This window comes from Elgaria multicarinata, chromosome 9 (assembly GCF_023053635.1).
Source record: "Elgaria multicarinata webbii isolate HBS135686 ecotype San Diego chromosome 9, rElgMul1.1.pri, whole genome shotgun sequence".
Classification (NCBI taxonomy): Eukaryota; Metazoa; Chordata; class Lepidosauria; order Squamata; family Anguidae; genus Elgaria; species Elgaria multicarinata.
This window is the reverse complement of record NC_086179.1, coordinates 85393946-85418233: the sequence shown is the minus strand read 5'-3', so window position 1 is coordinate 85418233 and position 24288 is coordinate 85393946. Positions and strand designations below refer to the sequence as shown.

The window sequence follows — 24288 nt, the reverse complement described above, 5'->3', positions numbered from 1 at the left end:
TTTCAAAATATTCCCTTTTCATATACATTAAATTCTTTTGAATCTCTTCTATATTTAAATTTTCTAATTGTTTCTTCTTAGCATGCTTACGGTCTTAAAAGACATGAGACACAAGGAAATGGATTGGGAAGGAGGAGGAGGAGGAGGAGGAGGAGGAGGAAGCTGTAAGTAAACTATTGTTTGCCTATAAGCCATTATAACACTACTAAGATGTCAATGCAAAATGAAAACCTCAAACGGTACTTGCAGAAGTACATCGCATGTAGCTTTGTTTGGATCATAAGCCATGACAAAAATCCATGATTCAATAAACAGGGTGTCAACATCTACATAGTTTTCAATTATTAAAAATAACAATTAACAATTTGTATAGAAAAAAAACACCTACCTTTGGCCTACATGTCCCTCTGCAAAGGCATAGAAAGTCACCTTTATGGTTCTTGCAGCAATCAATTCCTGATTCTCACACTCACTTCTTGTTTTCTTTGAGCTTAACAGCACAGTATATGCCCCTTAAATTGCCTCATGTATGTTCAAAACTGTAGGGTTGTGTTATTGGGTGGACTGGGCAGAATCCAACAGGGTGCTTATGTCCCTACCAATTCCCTTCCACAAGCAGTGGGTCGTACTGATTCAGTTGCACAAGCGGGACCCATCACTTACACAAGAAGCCCCGAAATGAGTGGAAACGCTTGTTTCTGGAAGGAGACAGGCCTGCACAGCTCCCCCATGTGAGCGACATGTTTCCACTTGTTTCAGATTGTCCCAGAAGTGCTAAATCGACATTGCACTAATGTGGAGTGCAAAAGAATTGGAAGGGGCGTTAGCCTCCCATTGGATTCTGCCCACTGAAGCCAGTCATTCCAATCAAGGAGACCTATGAAGGCCATTAATCCTTTGCAGTGATAGGAAATGGCCCTAACTGCTAAGAGCATCTCACATCTAGAAGCCTCAGTTGTGAAACTATCAGCTGAGGTAAAAGATATCACAATGTGCAAAATTAATAATAATAATAATAATAATAATAATAATAATAAGTTTATTTCTTACCCGACTCTCCCTCTGAATCGAGGCGGGGAACAACATTAAATACAATATAATACATAGAACTGTTTAAAAGATAATATAAAACCAATACAATATTAAAATAACGATCACAACCAATTATGGGATGATCTCCCTGATGAGGCTCGCCTGGCGCCAACACGGTTATCTTTCAGGCGCCAGGTCAAGACTTTTCTCTTCTCCCAGGCAGTTAACAGCATTTAACAACGCTAAGTTTGTTTGTTTTTTAACGGACCCCAGAATGGATACTGTTGTTTTTATACTGTTGTTTTTATGTTTTGATGGTTTTAAATTTTGTATACTTTTTAATGTTCAATGTATACTTTTTAATGTTTAATGTTCACTGTTTTTAACTTTTGTAAACCACCCAGAGAGCTTCGGCTATGGGGTGGTATATAAATGAATGTAATAAAATAAATAAATAAACATCTTAAAATCTTTAGGTTTAAAATTCATCTGGGCAGGCCTGCCGGAAGAGACTAGTCTTTATGATGAGGTACATATGAGCAAGCTCTTTGTGGACACTACGGCCAATATCCCCTTGTTCATGGGATAAAGTGAAAATTTCAGTCACCTTATTTTGAAATATTTTACTAATGTATCTAGTTTTAAATAATGTTTCGTTTGATTTTTCAGGAAATCAACCAAACAATAAAAAGGATCATCAGTTTCACAAGTTGCACCATCTTATTACATAAGGTATGTTTCCATTATTTAACCATTGTCAACATTCCTAAAACGCTATCACCCCTCCATTCTATCCCCAGACCAATTTCAGTGGTTTTATTTTCACTCACCTATTATACTAACCCGATAACATTTATTATTTAACTCAAGTGGGACACAAATACAACATGATAAAACCTGTTTTATGGGTCCCTGAGTACAGAAAACAGAAGGCTGTGGTTGCAATAACAAATCACAATTGGGGTGCTAAGCACTCAACCACAAAGACTCACACATAAAGTGAAAGATAGATAAAATGTATTACAACTGTGGGTGATATTTACAACAATCCTACATATACTGTTTGTAATAAAGCATACAAAAAGATATAATTCTCCTTGCTGATACACAGCCTTAAACACCTCAAAACAAATCCAACATGGCAGAAGCCTCCAATATATGAATAAATCAAGAAAATAATAACAAGAATAATAAACAATGTATCAGCACTAAATTCCAAATAACATTTTACAAAACAGCATGTGGAAAATTCTTTAGTTAAGGTACAATATTGTACCACCCCACAAATTCCTTATTCTAGGTGTCTGGATAAATAAAACAGGTGTCCGGTACTGTGCCCATTTCGAGATGTCTTCATCAGTTGGACGCTTAATTCATAGAAGGAGCCGTGGCTGTATTTTTGGGGTGCAGCCCTCCGACATTATCACCTTGTAGTTATCATGTTTAAATCAGCCACATAATGCTCCTAACTGCTATTGGGAATTTAGTGCTGATACATTGTTTATTATTCTTGTTATTATTTTCTTGATTTATTCATACATTGGAGGCTTCTGCCCCATTGGATTTGTTCATGGGTCCCTGAGCCAGCTGATACCTGCCTCTTGATTCTCAGTGGTCCCATTTTGGCTACAATACTGTCATCCCACCACATGCTGGGTTCTCTGCCAGAAGGAACAGCAGGTAAATAATCTTACTCTTATCTAGATTTTGCCAGTCCTTCTCTCTCTCTTCAAGGAAAGCCAAATAACCACCAGCCAGATATAAACAGATTCTTCTTCTATCTCTCTTAAGTCCACACTTGCAAAGAGATTAATACATTCCAGATCCTGTGTGTATCGACTCCTTCTCTTTAGGAAGCTCATGGTCTTTCCCACTTATGAGCAACTGTCAATCTTATTGCTACTAATAAATTTCATATTTGCTTTTTAATCCAAACAAGCAGCATTTTTTCCAGTAAAATCTCCCAGAAGTATAATTAAGCCAACCTTCCCAACCTGGTACTCCTGATGTTGTGGACTTCAACTTCCATAAGCCCTAGCCATCATGGCTAATGGTCAGGGATTCTGGGAATTGTAGTCCAAAACAGTGGGCTTCAACTGTCCAGACCCGAGACCTATTTATTTCATTCAACCTACAACATGGCACCCACTTTCACAATTTCACAATTGCCCAACATGGCAGCAACAACTTTGCCGCGATCAATCTGGACTGATCTCACAACACACTTTTGGGTCGTGACCCACCGGTTGAAGACCACCGGTCCAAAACATCTGGAGATCACCAATTTGACTGATTAACCAGTTTGGCTGATTAACCAGTTTTAATTCTAAGCTGGCACATGCTTAATTCATACATGTGTTCTCTTTGTGATGGAAAGTATCTAACTTTAAGGCTAAAATACTCCAAAGCAACACGACACATTGAAGATTTTTCTTTTTTGAGTTATGTTATGTCATCAATTTATAAGCCACCCTCCAGTAGCAAAACTCTCAGGCATAGGTGTGCGCAGCGCATTTCATTAGGATGTGCACGCAGGGATTTTGTTTTAAAGGCGAACATTTATTGAATACTCAATCATAAAGGACATTATTTTTATTCAATTATTTATTAAACAGCGTAGGCACTGATGCCCTACTCTGTGTTTGGCTTGCTTGACTGCAGGAGGGCTGTTGTAGGGGATTGGGGGGGGGGGGATTGATGAGACACTCCTCAAGCCCAAACATTGGTGGGGCTTTGTGGTGACACTGGCCAGAGGAGGGGCTTACGAGGCAATATTAGCCTTCGGCGGTCCTCCTCCTGGCCTCTTTGAAGTGTGGCTCCCAGCAGAGTGATTCCTTTTCACTCCTGCTGCCAGCGGCAGTGACACTGGAGCAGCCAGAGGACAGCTGGAGGACTACTCCCACTGCGTCTGGATCCCCCTCTAGATCCCTACTCAATGCCCCCCTCAATTCAGCGCTTATTGCTTGAGACATTAGGGTGTGATTGGGTACACCCGTCACACCCCTTGCATACGCCTATGCTCTCAGGGTGGCATACAATTTAGTTTAGGGGAAACACACCTCAAAGTAAAGATAAAGCCATTAGAGAAAAGAAGGATCAAGAGACTGGAGCATCTCCCCTATGAGGGAAGGTTACAACAGCTGGGATTGTTTAGCTTGGAAAAAAGGAGGCTAAGGGGAGACATGATAGAGGTGTACAAAACTATGCATGGTGTGGAGAATGTGGATAGGGAGACATTTTTCTCCCTCTCTCAAAATACTAGAACCCAAAGGGGTCATTCCCATGAAGCTGATTGGTAGGAGATCCAGGACAAATAAAAGGAAGTACTTCTTCACACAGTGCATAGTGGAACTCAGTACCACAAGATGTAGCGATGGCCACCAATCTGGATGGCTTTAAAAGGGGGTTGGATAAATTCCTGGAGGCAAAGGCTATCAACAGCTAATAGCCCTGATGGTTGTGTGCTGTCTCCAGTATTCGAGGCAGTATGTGTGCACCATTTGCTGGGGAACATGGGTGGGAGGGTGCAGTTGCACCATGTCCTGCTTGTCCATCCCTGTCCGATGGCTGGTTGGCCACTGTGTGAACACAGTGCTGGACTACATGAACCCTTGGTCTGATCCAGCATCAGGGCTCTTCTTATGTTCTTAAGGAGCTGGATCTTCTATAGTATCCCTGAATCTATAATTGCCTTTGGCCATGCTTAAGCTTCTTAAGTTACTCGTGCTCCCATTTCCAATTAAGTCAGCGTTTCTGTACAACTCACACAGTGTCACACAGGAGGCCACAACCCAGTGACTATCATTTCAATTTGCACACATAGCTAGAACCTGGCCTTCAGTTACAAATGAGGATCGTAGAAAGACCCTTGGTAGGATATGTTTTATTAATGCTGCAGCAAAGGCATCATGCTCCATGCCATATGATTTCCAGATAGAGAACTGCATGAATTTTGCAGCCTAGATGCCCTGGGCTAAATTAAAACATCTATGGCAACGTTGTATATAACTGTCTTTTCCCCCTTTTTCTCTTAGTGCCGTTTAATGTTTGTGCTTGGCAGAAGCATGGCAATCCTGATCAAGGGGGATGTAAACTAAGACCTGCACGGGTTAGAGTCAAAAGTCTGAAGGCAAGGGCAAAGAGAAGCACTAAAGATATGGACTTGGGTGCTAGTCTCTTGGGTGGGTGGGGGGCAGTTGTGGGAGACTAGGGAAATCCACAATATAATAGCAGGAGAGTCACTAGAACAGAGCAAAATAAACAAGAGGAACTGGAACTCCTAATATATAAAGGTAAATACAATATGATAGGTATAACTGAGACTCGATGGGATCACTCCCATGATTGAAAAGTAGAAACTGAATGATATAACTTATTCAAAAGGAACTGATGAAAGGGAACGGGAAAAGGAGGGGAGTACCATTGTATGTTAAAAAAAAAAAAAGTGCACACCAGCACAGAAATTCAAGAGAGTGAGTGTGATAGCCCTATGGAGAGCATCTGGGTAAAAATAAAAGGAGAATAAATAAATAAAACCTCAGACCACCACACCAAAGACAATGCAGATGATGCTTTCCTCAAAGATATTACAGAGGTTTCAGGGAAGCAAAAGAAGTCGGAGATAACTTCCTAGGAGATAAATTTCTCTAAATGTGGAATCTTCAACAAATTCCTAGCATGCCTTGGTGACAACTTCCCCTTTCAGAAGGTGGTGAAAGGAACACCCTCTGAAAGATGGAGAAATTGCACAAAAATTAGGAAACCACCAAAGGGGCGGTGATCAGGAGAAAGGGGTGGGGCTAGGGGGAACCCGAGATGGCCCAGCTAAGGCCTCAAGAGGGCCAGCTTTGGCTCTGGAGCTGAGGTTCTGTACCCTGATCTAGTCCCACCTACTGTTCAATGCCGGCTCTATACTGGAACTACAGCATCCCTGGCAGGTGGCCATCCAGCCTCTGCTTGACCCAATCCTAAACCACAAGGAGGAATTGGTCAATGAGATTAAAGAAACAAGAACTTGGGGGAAAGTGACCATGCAATGCCAGGATTATTGAGCTTACGGAATGCTAAATGTGAGAGAAGTCAAACATGTACCTTAGATTTTAGGAAAGCTGATTTTAATAAACTCAGAGAAAATGCTAGCAAGGATTCCATGGCTAGATTTACTAACTAATCTTATTGCTTTCATTCTATTTTGTAATTTTTAAACTTGTTTTTATATTCAATGTAAACTGCTCTGGGCACTCAATTGAACAGTGAGATACAAATGTTTTAAATAAATAAATAAAGTTGTCAGTCCATAAGAGTGAATATTAATGGCCAGAATCAAGGGATTACTGTGTAAAAACCAATGCAGGGCCACCTATCTAAGAGAGTAATCCTGTAGCCCCAGACAGCACCTGGTGCACCACGGGAAGCTGCAGGTATGGATCCAAACAGCGAGGCTCTTCTGAGAAATGCATCACAGATGTTCCTAGCAAAGGCTCCTCACCTTTGCTCCAGCTTAAAAAGGGAGGCGTAAGCCTCTTCTAGACCACTTGACAGACAGGGGCTTTGGCCATTCAGCAATGCCCCTGTCCAAACTGCTCAGCCCACCAAGATGATGCTTCAACATGGGCGACCCTTCTGCAACCCCCCACCCTTTCCCTATCAAATTCTCACAGACAGTTTCTTGCTCAAGGCTTAGACAAACAGGTGATTTACTGGGAGTAAGGACACTCCTCCATCTCTGCTCTGAGAACACTGACAGAGATCTGTTCACACAGACTGTAATATTCCAAAGGCCAAACATGTCCAAAAGCCTTCCTGACTACTTCTAATTAAATCTTAGCTAAACTACAAGACTTTAACTATTCCTGGCAGTCGTCCTGCTGAAATACTATCACTAAAACACCAAGTTTCATTTTTCCAGAACTGAGTGTACAGTAATCACAGGCAAATAATAAATAATGTACTGTGTGATGTTATACATTTCTGCCCCAACCCCGCCTTACCTCCATCCTGAAATTTGCTTAATCTTTCAAGGTAGGATGACATAGGCACTTGTACAATATCAAGGATAGCCAGTAGTGTTCTGGTCAGCCTGAGTAGCTCACTGAAACTATAAAAACCAAAGTATATGAGATTGCGAGCCAGGTGCACCACCTAAATGGGGGGAAAAGACAGAAATATCAAGAGCCAGAAAGAGATCCTAACGCTAAACTAGTGACACATGGACCCACATGGGTGCACTCCAAAGTTAAATTCAGAGTAAATTTCTTAGATATCCCTTGGACATTGTAAGATTAATCTAAATTATTGATTGGACCCAGTACAGATTGAAGTGATGACATTGTTGCCGCGCACCAGCCAATGGGCCTCAGCCCCTGCTTCAGCCTTCCCATGAGCTCTTCCTGACCTTCCCTGCATAACACAACCTATCAGGGAAAGGAGAGAAGGCAGGGAGCCATCTTGGGAATACCCTGGCATGTAAGGGTAGCTTATTAGCTACCAGCCAAGTTTGAGGTTTATAGCCAGAAGAGCAAAGCTTTAATGTGGATTCCTGCATTGAGCAGGGGGTTGGTCTTGATGGACTTATAGCCCTTTCCAACTCTACTGTTCTATGATTCTATGAATTTGATTGATTAAAACCTGTTGACAAATTCAAAAAGAAGGAATACTTCCTGTAAGTATTCCTGTAAGGAATACTGCCTGCATGTGCTGTCAGCTGTTATGCCCAAACAGGGTATAGAAACACATGTAAGGGCCACAGGGCTGTGCCTCTTACATTGACTTGAAACCACCCACCACCCACAGTTGGGAATCCTGATGAGACAAGGTCCCCATCACTTGGAGAGTTCTACTCTTGTCCAAGTACATGAGAGTAAAACCTGACTTCAGAACTTGCCACTCATCCTAGCAAGGTCAGGAACTAGAAGAGCAGGGCTGATGACAGTAGACACAGGCTATCTGAAGGAACGCCTCCTCCCATATTACCTGCCCGGACCCTAAGGTCATCCTCTACTATTCTATGATTCTATGAAGTCCTCATAATCCCCAGTGTCCAAGAATCAGTCTCTGCTGTGATGTTCTAGAAGCCATCTCCAACATGTCCCATCATCCCAATAAGTTGTAGGCAGTGCTCCCAGGAATGCCACAGCAGAGTTGGGGACAAATTATGGTTCCATTTCAAGTCAGGGAAAACTCTGAAGCAGCCTTCTCCAACCTGGTACCCTGCAGTTGTTTTGGACTACAACTCCCAGGACTCTTGTCTACTGGCCACGATGGCTGGGGCTGATGGGGAAATATCCAGATATGAAAATATCTGGAGAAAAACAAAAGATTGGTGAAGGCTACTCTGCAGAGTCTAAAAACCGCTGGCTTTTTTAGAAGGCATGGATCTTAAAACCCAATGTCTGAATTATGCATACCCCATTTGGAGATTTGCTCCACTACTACACTAAAATATATGATGGAATCAGCCTATTAAAAGACAGAGAAAACCAGAAGGATCCCCCGGGTCTGCCTGTCTGTGGGCACCACTCACAACCCTGGAGAAGGTTTCTCCTTCTCTCCCTTGTTCAAAGACACTAAGGAGGTCTAATATAACCCTACAAAACCTTTCATAATCTCCGCAAGGCGCCTGCAGCAAACTGTATTCAGCTGTTCTGGGTTTAAGCCTGACTCAGAAAGATAGTCATGTTAACATGCTGCTTCCTTAACATTTCAGTTTGCCATATATAGTTCAGGTTACAGGTGAAATCCAGTTCACAACAACCACCCTGCAGGTTGGCAAGCTGTTCTGTTTCTCAGCCTGGAATGCATCTTGCACAGGGTGAAGGCGGAGATTCTAAAATCTTTCCAAATTATGAAAATTAACTGCATGCGCACAAATTTCCTATTTGGTATCATTTATTCTGCTTCCACTAGTCATGGGGAGAAGCAAGAAGCTATTGTACGTGGAACACTGAAGTCCTGCTCCCTAACCATGGAAAATCCTACTGAGCCACAATTCTGCCTTCAGAAATTTCGCCAGACATTGTCCGTGTGTTCTTAGACGTATCTAGATTTTTTAGGATGCTAAACTCCGTACCAAATTCTGCACTGGCATGGAATCCCAGCTGTGCACACACAGCTCTTCTATCCAAGCTATATAAGCACCTTTGATCACAGAAGCATCACTGGCATATAAATTTGCCCATAACTGGTCAAGCAGATGCATCTCACATGTGCTGTAACTCCCATGTTCAAGCAGCACAGGAGCTGCAGCAACACTACTTCTACCTGTTCGTCAGGTTAATGTGAGAAGCCACAAAAGACGTGGGAGGCGCCTACGCTGCCCCTCTGGAAATAAGGGGAACACTGGTGTGAAGAGGTGCTCCTCCCATGGGGCTCATTTCCTGGTCTAAATGGGGTTGCATTCCCTCTGAAAGTTCAGGTTTGTGGTCTGGGGGGTACCCTTAGATCCATCACTGTCGATGGAGGCCCAAGTGCCTTTTTACCAGCTTCGGCTGGTTTGTCAGCTATAGCCCCTCTTGGACAGGGATAGCTTGGCCACAGCGTACTAGTAACCTCAAAACTGGATTACTGCAAGGCAGTTTATGTGGGGCTGCCCTTAAGTCAGCTCCGGAAGCTGGAGTTAGTGCAGAATGCAGCAGCTCAGCTGTTGTCAGGAGCTGCCCCTTTTCAGCATTCAACTAGTTTGCTGAGGGAACTGTACTGGCTGTCTATTAGCTACCGGCCAAGTTTGAGGTTTATAGGCAGAAGAGCAAAGCTATAATTAAATCTCTTATTACGTATTTCAGTGTATACACTATTGGCTTTATTTGGGAATGATAAAAAAAGTCAGCCCTATGCAGTAAACATTTGTTACATATACAAGCTTAGGTAGGTATAAAGAATCTGTGGTATATTTAAAGAAAACATTTCCTCCGTCTCCTTCTAAGGCACTAATGAATGTTTTTTGTACGTTTTGTATGTTAGACTTTGGGCCACTGAAGAGGACTTTTGGCTCGAAACGCGTTTGGCCATAAGAAAAAGAGCCCTTTTTATCAAATCATTAGATGTTTCATTTATGAAAATGAATGTTCTTATGAGAAAATATTGCTGATTTTAATTTATTTACTTTGTATTAAATGTTGTACTTTGTATAATCCTTAACTTCGTTTTTATCAACTACACAGAAAGAAGTTCTGCAATTTTCAGCACAGCTGGCTGGTGAACGCTGGGAGTTATAGGACTTTTTGTGACTAAACATGCACCCTAAATCAGCTTATTTTCTGCTGCCCTGCCTTTGCTATTTCTTGATTTTAAGAACACAGTCAGTATTGTCAGGATAGCAGAAAAGTACCTCGAATGTTAGCTTGTTTTTCTCTTTGTCTCCAAAAGGAAAGGGCTGGTTCACAACTTCTTTCAAATACTCTTCTACAAATTCCATCGTCAAAGCGAATTTCCTCTTCATGTCATTGCGTGACGAGTCTGTGAAAGAATCATACCTACAAAGGAATACCGTGAGCAAAAGCTGAATGGATGGGATGTAGCAGGAGGCAGAAAAGGCTCGATAAATCATTTCCACTGCATAACAAGTGTAGATGTTTGATATAAGGAAGGTTGCTGACATCTCCCATAGACTTGTCAAACGCCCCACAGAGAGTTACAGAAGAGGTGGCATCATGAGCACTAGTCTAGACATCACCATAAATCATTGGGGTTTGTAGTCTTAGATGATCATTAATTCTGCTTAGCAGCTTTTAAATGTACTTATTTATTTCTATTGTAAACCACCTAGTGTTTATATAAAAAGGAGAAATAACTTTAAGACAAATAAACACAACTAGACTGTACACCCTGTTAAACAGTTGGTTGATTGATTTATTTGTTCAGTTTGTACCCCATGTTTCCACCAAGAAAACAGCATTCAAGGCAGACAGTAATTCTGGTGCCTTCTGATTTACTCCAGAAATATTGTGCCTGCACAAAAATAAGATATCCCTCAAAGCCAACTAAGACTACGGCATCATATGAAAATGTACTTTATTTGGTCTACCCGAAATGATCTGGTCTGCTTGTTTTGAAAGGGAGCTTACTCGTGGATAGTGATCTTGGTAGGAATTTCAGTCCACAGCCTGGCATACTTCACAGGCACCACGGTCTCCTGAGGATCTCTGTCCACATGCATATGCAACATGAGGCGGCAGAAAGAGGCTCTCAGGTCATAAGGCAGGCTCTCATCTGACATGCAGCGCAGGATCAGATCCACCGAGAGCTGTGTGGAAATCTGGTTTATAGCCAGATACTGGCGGTCCAAGCACATCCTTGCAAAGAGGTTTAATTGATACCTTCAGATAAGAAAGCAACGCTGTCATTTCCATTCTGCATTTGCTTCCCTAGAACCTAGTCTATATGTCTGATGAATATTACATAATCTCAACAAGCGTACCACTGTTAAAGCTATCAATCAAGTGATAAAAAAGGTCCACCATACACGATGTGCCCACAGCAGTCCCCAAGCTACTTAGAAATTCTTGTGTTGAAAAGCAATTTTGCAACCCAGTCTTGTATCCTGCTCCACATCTGCTTGTATACATCTGCTGCACATACAATTTCTGACGAAAATGCAAATGACACAGCCTGCAAATCCACAAATGAGTCACCTGATCTACAATGCAATCCTATGCAGGTTTACTCAGAAGTAATCCCACTATGTTCAATGGGGCCGGCCCCAACATATGTGAGCATAGAATTGCAGCCTTAATTTAATTCAGTGAAACAAATTCAGCTTAAATGAAGAACTCAGAACAAATATTTGCAAATCATGCATAAAACAATGCATGCCTTGTTCAGGCATTATTTTCCTCCCAGGGGTGTACCCAGGGTTCCAGTTCAGGAAGCCAAACAAACTTCAACAATTTAATTATTGGTGATATTGACATTTAGAGCCCTAAACGGCTTGGGACCTCGATACTTGAAGGAGTACCTCTCCCTATATATGCCTACCCGAGCTCTCCTCCGCATCCCACCACGCAAGACATATGCTATAGTGGGACGTGGGAGAGGGCTTTCTCTGTTGCGGCACTGCAGCTGTGGAATGCCCTCCCCTTGGAGGCCTGACTGGCACCAGCACCGGCCTCATTTCAGTGCCAAGTTAAGACTTGGCTTTTTAACAAAGCCTTTGGTAGCTTCATTCACCAAACTTGCACATAGTTTAAATTGTTGTTACTGCTTTTAAATTCTATCTTGGCTTTAACTTATTAATGGTTTAATTTGCTTTTAGCTTGTATATTTATTGTTTCAAATTGTTTGTAGGGTTTTACCTGTACACTGCCCTGAGATCCTTATGATATAGGGCAGGATACAAATGTTTTAATAAATAATAAATAAAATTATACCTATATTGCTCACTCCTTCATTAGCAGATCATTGCACATGGGAATCTCCTATCCAGGCACTGATAGGTAGTAATGTAGGTTCAACAGTGCTAGAGCATTTGACCACCATATTATACTCATATCTCATGTTCTCTTAGATGGATCTACCAGACGTCTTTCTTCCAAAGGACTGACTAAGGGATCATCCACACCAAGCAGGATATTCCACTCTGAAAGTGGTATATAAAAGGCAGGAGCCATAGCAAGCAGGATATAGCAGTATGAAAACAGTATATGGTGTGTGTCAATGGGCCGCAACAGTTGTCAGTTCACTTCAATATTGCTATAAAGCAGCTCCTGCCTTTGATATACCGCTTTCATAGTTATTATTATTATTATTTATTTATTTATTTATTTATTTATTTATATAGCACCATCTATGTACATGGTGCTGTACAGCGTAAAACAGTAAATAGCAAGACCCTGCCGCATAGGCTTACATTCTATTAAAATCATAGTAGAGCGATAAGGAGGGGAAGAGAATGCAAACAGGCACTGGGTAGGGTAACCAGGCGCAGGGTAGGGTAAAACTAACAGTATAACAGTATAAAGTCCAAACAGCATCAAGTTGTAAAAGCTTTAGGAAAAAGAAAAGTTTTTAGCTGAGCTTTAAAAGCTGCGATTGAATATCCTGCTTGGTGTAGATGAGCCCTAGGTCTCACACTAAACTCATTAGTTTCAGCAATACTGCAGTATCAAACGCTCCCAGACCATTCACTGGCCCAAAGGTCAGCAGGCTTTGAGCAAAATAGCATCACAGTACCTAATAACCCAGGCTTCGTTTATGTCAGCTTTGTTCAGACATTGTTTTTCTAGATCTTCCCCACCTTCCAATAGAGCAACATCCAATGGAGCAATGGATGGGTGTGAGTTCAGTGCAAAGGGCAATTCCATAGGCACTGATTGAAGGCCCAACTCAAGTCTCCGTAATTCCTGAACTGTGGCCTGACAGAGACTTAAATTCAGTCCAGGGACCCTAGACTGCTAATGAATCTAGAGAAGATGGAGGGAATGCCTGAGATAAAACCATGTCTTTTGGGCCATGTCAGTGTCCTCTTAATAAAAAGCACTTTACCTGTAGTAGGTAAGGACTTCCAAATCAGTTTTGGTGCCTTCCTTAGCTTCTTGAGCAAGATGCCTGATGGCTTTACCATGAGGTTCCTTGTTGCTGTCAATCCAGTAGAGCCAAACCTCTTCCTCATCCATATCGTCAGAGAGGATGGAGCAGTCCAAGGGATTGTCCATTTGCATCGAAACCAACCTTAAAACCAACAGTTAACACTGTAACTGTTAACAATCTAAATGAGCTGCTTAGGTGAGGCAACATAAAATAATCAAAAGGAAATGTCAGTTAACTTACTTGGTCTGAATGAGAATGTCGGCATTTCCTGGACTCAGCATGTATTTACAAATAAGTTCCTGAGTGACTGGGATTGCCGTAGTGTTGGAAACACACAAGTCTGATAGATAGTCCAAGAACCTTGAGGGAAGGGTGAGAAGAATTAACAAGAAAAGGGGATAGGGTCACACAACAGGAATTTGCAGAAAATAGCCAACACAATGATTATTAATAGCACTCCATCCCCAAAATACTACGGCCATAGCTAGACCGGGCGAAATCCCGGGGTGATCCCTGGGATTATCCCTGTGCATCCACATGACGCACAGGGGATCCCGGGATCAGGAAGGGATGATCCCTCCCTTGCACCAGGAACTCGCCCTCCCCTTTAGGCCCAGTTTTTCCACGGTCTCGGGCTGATCCCGAGACTGCGGAACATGTGGCCGGGCGCTGCAGTTTGTCCTGGCTCCTCATGATTCCTCGCGAAGAGCCGGGCCCAGTGCACGGGGCGCAGCACTGCGCCCATCAGGGCTGGGGTGGGGGGAGCAGGGAAATTAAATTATTTTTTTAAAAAAATCCTTACTTTTTGCGCACGACCGTTCGTGCACTGCTGCCTCTTTAAGGGGGAAAAAAGGTGGGCGCAACGCCTCTCCATCTGAGGTCATCGCGCATCGCGTGTAAACTGAGGGAGGATCTCGCGATAAAACCATTGCGAGATCTTCATTCCTCCATCATGGACTGACAGGTAGGTCTAGCTAAGGCCTAAGTATACAGTGCACATTTTATGTAATGCTGGAATTATTTCTGATTCTATCACAAATTCATAGTTACATGCATCACACATAAAATGTGTAATTAATTAATCAATACTGTGGGCGGCTTCAAACCTTGGCTCTCGATTCCTCCTGAGTAAATTCACAAACGTCTCTATTTCTTTAGCTGTGATATGTTTCTCCAGCAGCTTCCTGTTGTTGTGCAACAAAGCTGTGATCGTGTCCTCTGCCAAGATGTCATAGCCGATCTGGGACTGCATGACACAGAAGTTCTTTGCAATGTATTCCTGGAAGAAATTCCAAGGGTGGTCTATCAAACAGCTTGAAAAATGAAGGATTAAACATACACACACACACACACACACACACACACACATTTTTGGTATCAGAAACATTTGGCTTGACAGAAAAACAGATGAAAGATCATGGCTTCTTTTTCGGGTTCCTAGAAGCATTCTCCATATCTCCCAAGTTCCTTTATTTTAGTTCAGCTTTTGTTCTGCTCCTTCTCAAGGGCTTGAAGAAGTCAACAACAGTTAAAAATAACACACACAAACACATGATAAAAACAAAATACCAAAATCAATTAAATGTAACATATGCCTGATTAACTGTGCCCACAGAATGCCAACACAACAAGGAAAGCCTTAGATTGCTCTTCTGGACTTGGATTCAGGCTTAGAGATTGACAAGCCTCTAACGAAAGGCTGCTCCTGGATTCAGGCTTACAGATTGATAGACCTCAAAGAGAAGGCTGCTCCACAATTGCGAGGCTAAGGATGTCCGGGATGATAATTTGGTCATTCTAGTACTAAAGGAGAATGAACTTGTGAAGTCCTTCAGGAGATGAGATGAACCAGCTCCAACAGTTCAATTAATCATATTTTTGTCGTAATGTGCCAGAATCACCATCACCAAATTAGCCTACCCAGATGAATTTTAAACCTAAGAATTTTAAGATGTGATTGTTATTTTAATATTGTATTAGTTTTATATTAGGGCTGTGCATCGCCTCGGGCAGAGGCACTGAATCTGAGCCAAGGCGGGTTGATTCGACCTGCCTTGGCTCGGTTCCGAGGCGGTTCCAGCTCAGCCCGAAGCGCCCCAAAGCCAATTGGCTCCAAAGCTTCGGGTCACCTCAGGCCAATTCGGAGTGGCACCAGGCAGGCCTTACCTGCTGCCTCCTCCTCTTCCTCCACCTCATTTTTGCCAGCTTCCGTCACCGGTGATGCAGGTAAAAATAACCAGGCCGCGCACAATTTTAAGATATTGTGGGGCTTCTGAGTTATTAGTACCTCTATGGCCCAAAACTAATTAATCAGAGGCCTTGCAATATCTTAAAATCGCTCACGCCCTGGTTATTTTTACCTGTGTTGCTGGCGACAGAAGCTGGCAGAAGTGAGGCAGTGGAGGCAGCAGGTAAGTGGGGAAAGGGAGGCTTTTCTGGATATCTGCTGCATTATTATCATTTAAAAAAAAAACATTGATTTTTTATCAACCATGCTTTCTACCTATCAGGCACATCAGAAAGCAAGCCATCAAGCGAGGCTTCCTGCAGTAATGATTGAATCCTGCATTGGGTGGGGGGCATGTCCTGAGCGCTGCCATGCCCCATGTTGTCATTCATACAACAATTCCACCCATACCTTGTTAATTTCAGCTGTAACCAATGTTAAGTTTTGTAGCACCTCAAAATACTATATTCTAATTATTTCAAGTCAGTTGAAGGTCATGGTATTGGTAATCCGAAACCCACTGAAAGTAAGATTGCGATTCTATAAGGCCTGATTTGGCATCCTTCTCATGCAAAAGTCATCCCAAAGAATTCTGTGAAACTAGAATTCTGTGAAACTGTGAAACTCATGAAACTGTGAAACACCGTTTCCAGGGTGTTCCCTTGTGGCGCTATGAATCCAAAAGCATTATGCAGCAATTCTGACTTTTTTTGCTTAACGTATTTTCTAGGGTAAGAACACAACATGACTTGCCCATTGTATACAATCACTTGTATCTCTCTGAAAAAGCAAAAGGCCAACCTGATTTTTCCTATAGTCCTGCTGGGAATGCCGGAGAATTCTGTAACAAAGCCTCAGCATGTATTTGTATGGTGCATATCTCTGATCGCCCAGATCTTCAAGTCTCAGCATGGCTCCTTCTCCTGCTTTGTCTTTGAATGGAGCCTTTAAGATCCCAAATATCTGTGGGGAGACACACAAGAAACCAAGACCATAGTGATGAGTGAAGGTGAAAGCAAATCCTTCTGGTGAAACCAGTAAACAATATATTGGAGAAGTGTCTTGGGCCAAAATGGCGGGCAATTGTTTACCATCACTGCATATATGAGGCTAAATAGATTGACCAATGTAAAGAACATGAATCCTTACATGTAATTTTCACTCAAAATGCACTTTCCACTTCAGCAGGTCACCTCATGTAAAAAAAAAGTGACTTCAGACTCTAATTTTAAATGAATCAGGCAAATTCTTCTCCACACTCTTCAGTTATTCTGCTATTTTCTATTATGATCCACTTTCAAGCATATGGGTAGCCTTCCAAAGGCACATGTATACATATGTTAAGAGTCTTCTGAGAACATTGGTAATACTGTTTATTTGTTTATTTATTGCATTTCTAAACCGCCCAATAGCCGAAGCTCTCTGGGCAGTTCACAAAAATTAAAACCATCAAGTACAATTCAAGGTATAAAACAAACCACAATATAAAAACACAATGTTGGTGTATATCACCCATATTTATAAACTTCGAGTGTTCACATAAACCAGATGCAACCAATCATACACATCAGAAGTAATGGAGTAGTATTATTGAGAGATATTCGCACAACAAAAATAGATATACATCACACTTCCTGGAAGGGCATCCTATTAAATTCAATGAAAAATAATTAGCAAGTTTGTTTTACATCAGAAATTTGGACTGGGGGATGACTAGAGAACCCAAGAGCAATGTATTTTTGGAACATTTGAAAGATCAGAAATAAGTAGGAAAAAGAACACCTAAGTAACTCCAAAGAGAAGTTACACAACAGTTTTTAAGAGGAAAATGTTACTGCAAAGAAAGTCGTCAGCATGTAAAACAGAAAGTAATGTTTGTGTTTATGCAAGTAACAAGGAAAAAGCACCACTGCAAAAAGAAAAGAAAAGATAACAGATCTGGTGTAATGCAATTATCTACATTTATCCTAAATAGTTTCAATTTTATTCATAGGATAATCTCTTTTCAGGACAGATAAAAGGAATGTACTTCTTCACGTAGCGCATGGTTAAACTATGGAATTCACTACCACAAGATTTGGTGATGGCCACCAATTTGGATGGCTTTAAAAGGGGGTTGGATAAATTCCTGGAGGAGATGGCTATCTATGGTTATTAGTCCTGATCGCTATGTTCTACCTCCAGTATCAGAGGCAGCAAGCCTTTATACACCAATTGCTAGAGAAAATGGGTGGGAGGCTTGTGGGTCCCTGGTTGATAGGTGGTTAGCCACTGTGTGCACAGAACGCTGGACCAGATGGATTCTTGGTCTGATCCAGCATGGTTCTTCTCATGTTCTTATGTTTCTTTCATTCCCTAAGCACTCTTGTTGCTGATGCCAAGGAAAATAGTGTACATCTGTATCAGCAGCCCTCCTTCATAATTTGCAAAACGTTATTTTGTCCTTCTTTGTTTAAAGTCGTACCATGCACACAAAAACTGGTGAAGACAGGCTCATATTATTGTAATTAAATTCTTGCTGCATTGCAGAATATGCTCCAAATACAATATAATTATCCATTACATACCTGTGCCAATATATTTTGTTCCCTCATTAATTTTTGCCTCTCTCGGTTGGGCTTAATGACCACCACGTCCAAAACTTCCTGGCCATTATTGTGCAAATCAGCAACAAAGAAAATCAGATCTTCCAACAGCTTGGTTACAAACCTAAGTTAAAAAAATGTAAGACAGTGAATAATAATGTATCATAATAGCTTCCACATAAACTTGACCTCCACATACATCCCACCCATCATAATGATGGGCATTTTTCTGACTTGTTGTCATTAATTATTGTTGACAAAAAGTTCTGGACTCAGTAAATCTGAAGACCTTCTACTGCTATGTACCAAAGCATAACACAACTCAAAAGTATGGAGTTGACACATTTCAAGCACACTATGACCACATTCAGGCATAGCATCAAACCATGATTCAGCACTATGTGAATTTAGCATTAACTTTAGTTTACTTCAAGTTCCTGTGTTGTTTGAATTGGGAATTGGGATTTAACCCTAACAATGGTTAGTTTCAAGAAGCCAGCTTCATAACCCGTGTTTTGAACCTGGCTTGTTTTGAAATTAACCATAGATAGTGGTTAAAATCACAATTCCCAGTTCAGATTACAGGAAAGTTGTGATTAAATAAAAATGGCCACACAGGAAGACTGGAGAGAGGAGAGCACATGAACCTGGGATGAGGTTTGGCTCATTCATTTAGTGCTAAACCACGTGTTACACTTGAATGCAGCCAGTATGGCACTGTACATAGATGAATTGGACCCAAAGGTCCCACTACCCCTCCTCGCATTCAATGTACACAAATTTACCGATGCTTAAGTAGTCTCCAGGGCTATCACATACCTGTTACTGAGAAGCTAAAAAATATCCTGTGACACTTTGGCCATTCTAAACTCTAATGATACCAGGCTAGCCAGTTCTTTTTGACATGTGACTAGAGATCTATTATGAAAGCCTTTATAAGCTGTAAGCTTTTGCTAGATAGCATTCCATCAAGGAGGGAGGGGAAAGACGTGTAAAGAAGGACCACTGACCTCCGTTCATTTTGAGTTACAGAGCCAATCTCCAGCTTTTTAACTGTTGATGCTAAAACTTTGTTGGCATCATTAGCAAAATCCAAATCTCTAACCTCAGACAGGGGAACAGACACAATAGCAAACGCTTCCTTGTCTTCTTTTGTTTGACAGGTTCCAATCTGCAGTACAGGTGGTGGGGCGGAGAAACAACAAAAATTTAGCACTGGAAAACACTGTTCTTTTTATCAGTTAAGTTCGCCACTCCCAGTATTTACCTTTAACATTACGGGCCTTTCTTCATCTTTGTCTATTGGGATACTGGTACTGGTGACCCATGTGTTGGTGCAGAGGTGTCTCAGTCGAACATACGAATTCCTGAAGGAAAACAATAGCTCAAAAGAAATGGACTTCAAATCATTTGTGCATGCAACATGGTTTTCAAAACAACTGAAAAGGAATTTACATAGGCTGCAGAGTACCTAAATTCTATTGATACCATCCTTTAAGAAGTGGAGAAGCTGGCAAGTTAACATTTCCTAAATTTAAACACTCTCTCTCTCTCTCACACACACACACACACAAAGATACCCCTATATATCATTTCTATCACTAAGGTCTCAATCCATCTCTCCAAAGTCTCCAGAAGGCCACACGTCCTTCCATGGCTCCACCCCTTCCTTGGTCACTGATTGCTTGGTTGTTGACCAGCTTTTGCATGGGGTTTTCCCATTGGTGGATGTTGAAATACCTCTCCTAACTAAGGGATAGCTATTGGCAGAAAGAGTTTTAAAGTTAAATATGCTGGTATTTTTGTCAGTTTGGTTCCACCCTTTTTGTTTTTATTTATTATTTATTTTATTTATTACATTTATATACCACCCCAGAGCCGAAGCTCTCTGGTGGATTACAAAAGTTTAAAACAGTGAACATTAAAAACAAATATACAAAATTTTAAACCATCGAAAGCATAAAAACTGTTCTTCCTGTGATTGCTGCCATGGAGGACATTTCAGGTGGCTGGCATCTAATCTTTTACCCAAACAATCTGAGGAATATTTGTCCAAGTTAAAAGAGCGTTCAGATGTGTCACTTGTAAAATTCGTACTGTTCCATGCCGAGCATATCCTTTTAAAACAACTATTCTGGGGTCACTTAAAAACAAACAAACTCAGCACATGTTGTTAACTGCCTGGGAGAAGAGAAAAGTCTTGACCTGGCGCCGAAAAGATAACAATGTTGGCGCTAGGTGAGCCTCGTCAAGGAGATCATTCCATAATTGGGGGGCCACCACTGGAAAGGCCCTCTCCCTGGCTGCCATTCTCCGAGCTTCCCTCGGAGTAGGCACTCGGAGGAGGACCGTAGATGTTGAGCGTAGTGTATGGGTAGGTTCATGGTGGGAGAGACATTCCATCAGGATTTTGGCCCCACCCTGTTTTGCCTTCACTCCATCCGTCACTGAAATGCACCCCACCACCACCAAGATTAAATCCAAAATTAAATCCAGCCATTGGGCTGAAAGAGGTTCAACAGACCTGCACTAAAGGAGCATGAGACATGTGTACTCTGGCAGGGAGCTGAAATTTCCCATGGAAAAAAGTAAGGGGGTATTTTATTAATTGGACTCTTGTGCATATGGGTCCCCATGCAGAACACCAGCCACATATTAGATGTGTTGTGGAGTGTAGAGGCAAAACCCACTAAACATATAATATATGAAATGAAATTGTGCATATTTATATGCTGTTTTCACAAATATTCTTTTCTGAGCATATTGCATACAGCATGACCAGGGCATGGAACAGTACGAATTTTACATGTGACACATCTGAACGCTCTTTTAACTTGGACAAATATTCCTCAGATTGTTTGGGTAAAAGATTAGATGCCAGCCACCTGAAATGTCCTCCATGGCAGCAATCACAGGAAGAGCAGTTTAACCTGACCCTCCTTTCAAGGCAACAAGAGGCACACCCTAGGCACAGTCTATTCCTGCTTCTGGAAGGTGTCCGTACAGCTGGAGCACCGCAGGTCCTCAGGGAAGTTCTGGGACTGCCAGGAAAGGTCCTAAAGCATTACTACATGTCCAGTTTAAGGGGAGACTCCATACCTTGCTTTCCACATATGGAGAACAGGATCCATATGTGGAAATATTGTACTTGTTCTGTTTGTATGTTTAGCTCCTGAGGAGTTTTTATTCTGAAATGCATAGTGCCACTGATGACCAGGTATTGGACCTACTGCCATGTGTCCAACCCTAATACAGCAAAAAGACCAACACCAACACAAACGAAAACCCTACCTAGCCATGAACCCCACCTGAACAAAGGACAGCATTGAAAAATGGTGTCAGGGAAGGAACAATGGACCAAGACACTGAGCAACAGATGAAAACTCCAAAAGCCACAATTTGTTCTTCTGTCATGTTAGTACCAGCAACCCCTCTCCTCCGGAGCAGCTTCTAGCACCTGTTTCATTCCTCCTTTCTTCCTGCAGTGTTTCAGTGGCCCCATTCAGAAGACACCTTAAACCATGGCTTTAACCACAGTGGTTAAGCCAGAAAGCCTTATTCACCATGGTTAAAGCCATGGTTTAAGGTGTCTTCTGAACACAGCCTGGCTTTCTGGCTTAACCACCATGGTTAAAGCCATGGTTTAAGGTGTCTTCTGAACACAGCCTGGCTTTCTGGCTTAACCACCGTGGTTAAAGCCGTGGTTTAAGGTGTCTTCTGAACAAGGCCAGTGTTTAACAACATGACACTTTTGAGTCTCCCCTCAGGGTAACCGCAGCCAATGAACTCCCTCATCCCACACCCACACAACAGGCAGTGGCTAAAGGCTCTTCAGGCAGAGGGTATGACCGGGTAAGAAATGCATCAAAGTGATTGCATTAAATGATGTTTAACTTAGTTACCATATTGCTGCAGCACTGTTGGATGAGCACTAGTTACTAATTGGCTTGTATTGGTACACACAGATGCCTCTGAAGCAGCTCACTTGGACTGACCAGAGGCCTGAGTTGCACATCAGCACTCCTCTTACTAAAACGTGAGCTATTCTCAAATGACTTTCTCATACATGAAAGTGCTTGCTCCTCATTAATATACAATGCTGGCCAATCTTTTGGGGCAAAAAGGAGACTAATACGAAGGAAATGCTTTGAAAAAGCAGTCTAATGTCATTGCAAGCACTCTACCTCCTAACCTGATCCCATCTTCCACCTAACATTTGGCCTATTAGAGTGACATTTTCTTACAGAATCTTGTTTCTTCTCATGATTATTTGATAGCCATTCTGTCTTGCCTTCCTGTCGACACCCCTGACTTTTAATTGAAGAAAGTGATGAGCACACAGTTGACTTTCTACCCACTTTAGTTTCTGGTACAATCCTTGACGAAACAATTCTATATACCAATGCAAACATACATCAAGATATCGAGATCTCTATAGATATAAAGATATGTACAGACACACATATATTTTATACACACATACCCCTCCCTCCCTCCCTCCCTCCCTCTCTCTCTCTCTGTGTAATATATACACACAACTATGAGCAGTGTTTTATGTATGCAACAGTACCTCGGAACCAAACAGTCAGCTCGCTGAAGAGTGGTTGCATCCAGTTCAAAAAGAGAGGCAATGTCATTTCCATGTGGCACAGACACCAAAGTATACATAATCTTTTCCCCTGCCTGCCGTTTCTTCTTTGAAGTGAGAAGTTCGCTGTCTCTCTGCTGATGAAGAACAAGAGATAATTTGGTTTACATAAGTCCCGCAATGTGTTGCTGTTGTTTTTCCACAGGTTACTACAATGGAAGTTTAGAGACTTCTTTTCTAGTACGCTACACAGAAGGCACAATTTGCCTCAGGGATGTTGGAATGCAAGCTGCTTTTAACACACAAAGAGGTCAGAAGCCAATGAAACGCCCCTGTGACAGTACACGTTATTACTCCACATGAGCTGCGTCAAGCCCGCTAGGTGCTCTCGGCAAAGCCCTTCATTCCCATCAAACACAACTGCACATCACTAGTTTTAAAAGAGGACAAAGATAAAAAGGCAAAGAATAAATGGGAGGCAAGGTGCTCTAAGGAGGAATTTGTTCTCTCCCCTCTCCCACCACCAATGGCAGTCTATCTTGCAAAAGAGATTGGCCTGGATAGGTGCTCCATTTATATCACTTCCAAGTTGTGTTATACGCACAATCAGGCAGCCCCTCATAAAATTCTTAGCATGGATAGCTTGTGCACAGGGCCCTGTTGAATGGAGAGCATCCTCAGAGCAGAATATAAAGAATAAGGTCTTAGCAACATATCACAGACAACTTCAGCTTAGGAAAGGGGATAAGATAAGCTTGAGTGAACCGCAACTTAAAAACAACAACCAACTACTACTATTACTACCTGCATATAGAAAGACAGCATGTCAGGATGAAGGATTATAACCTTGTCTTTCCCTTACTTATTACTTTTCAATGTGCAGGGATCTTTCTTTTAAAGTCTGGAGGCAAATGCATTATTTAACCACCAGAAATCAGAAGTGGTACAGTCCGACATGGTTTCTCTCCATGTGTAGCTAGACTGTCACGTGGTGCAAAAGTACACCGGACTTTACAGAATCATTCCTTTAAAATGGGAACTATGATACCAGTGACAGCATAGATACAAACAGACCTTCTGTTCTTTGCCTACATGAACACATTAAGCTACAGTATATGCTGCAGCTGAGATTAAATTTAACAGGCACCAGAGTTCTGGAAACATCTGTTAAATCAAGCGTAATCTGGTGTCTCGGTGTTAAAACGACTTCAGCAGGGGCTCACAAAGCCAGCAATCTCATACAGCGAAAACAGAGCTCAGAGGCCAATAGGTTAGATAAAGCCTCTCTCTTTCTCTCGTTTCTTTTTTTTAAAGTCTGCATGAACAGCAAGCAG

At 41.9% G+C, this 24288-nt stretch overlaps 1 protein-coding gene across 1 annotated transcript in view; it reads right to left on the bottom strand.

The window, feature by feature from the left end:
• The window catches only part of ITPR2 (inositol 1,4,5-trisphosphate receptor type 2), a 286514-nt gene that overhangs the window by 190833 nt on the left and 71393 nt on the right, over positions 1-24288 (bottom strand). The window contains exons 11-21 of the mRNA XM_063134243.1: positions 22937-23091; positions 19634-19733; positions 19377-19537; positions 18349-18490; positions 16583-16744; positions 14661-14833; positions 13795-13914; positions 13510-13695; positions 11094-11345; positions 10358-10502; positions 7023-7173 (exon numbers count right to left, since the gene is read on the bottom strand). Of these exons, the coding sequence (XP_062990313.1) occupies positions 7023-7173; positions 10358-10502; positions 11094-11345; positions 13510-13695; positions 13795-13914; positions 14661-14833; positions 16583-16744; positions 18349-18490; positions 19377-19537; positions 19634-19733; positions 22937-23091 (1747 nt within the window). The remainder of the gene's footprint in view (positions 1-7022; positions 7174-10357; positions 10503-11093; positions 11346-13509; positions 13696-13794; positions 13915-14660; positions 14834-16582; positions 16745-18348; positions 18491-19376; positions 19538-19633; positions 19734-22936; positions 23092-24288) is intronic.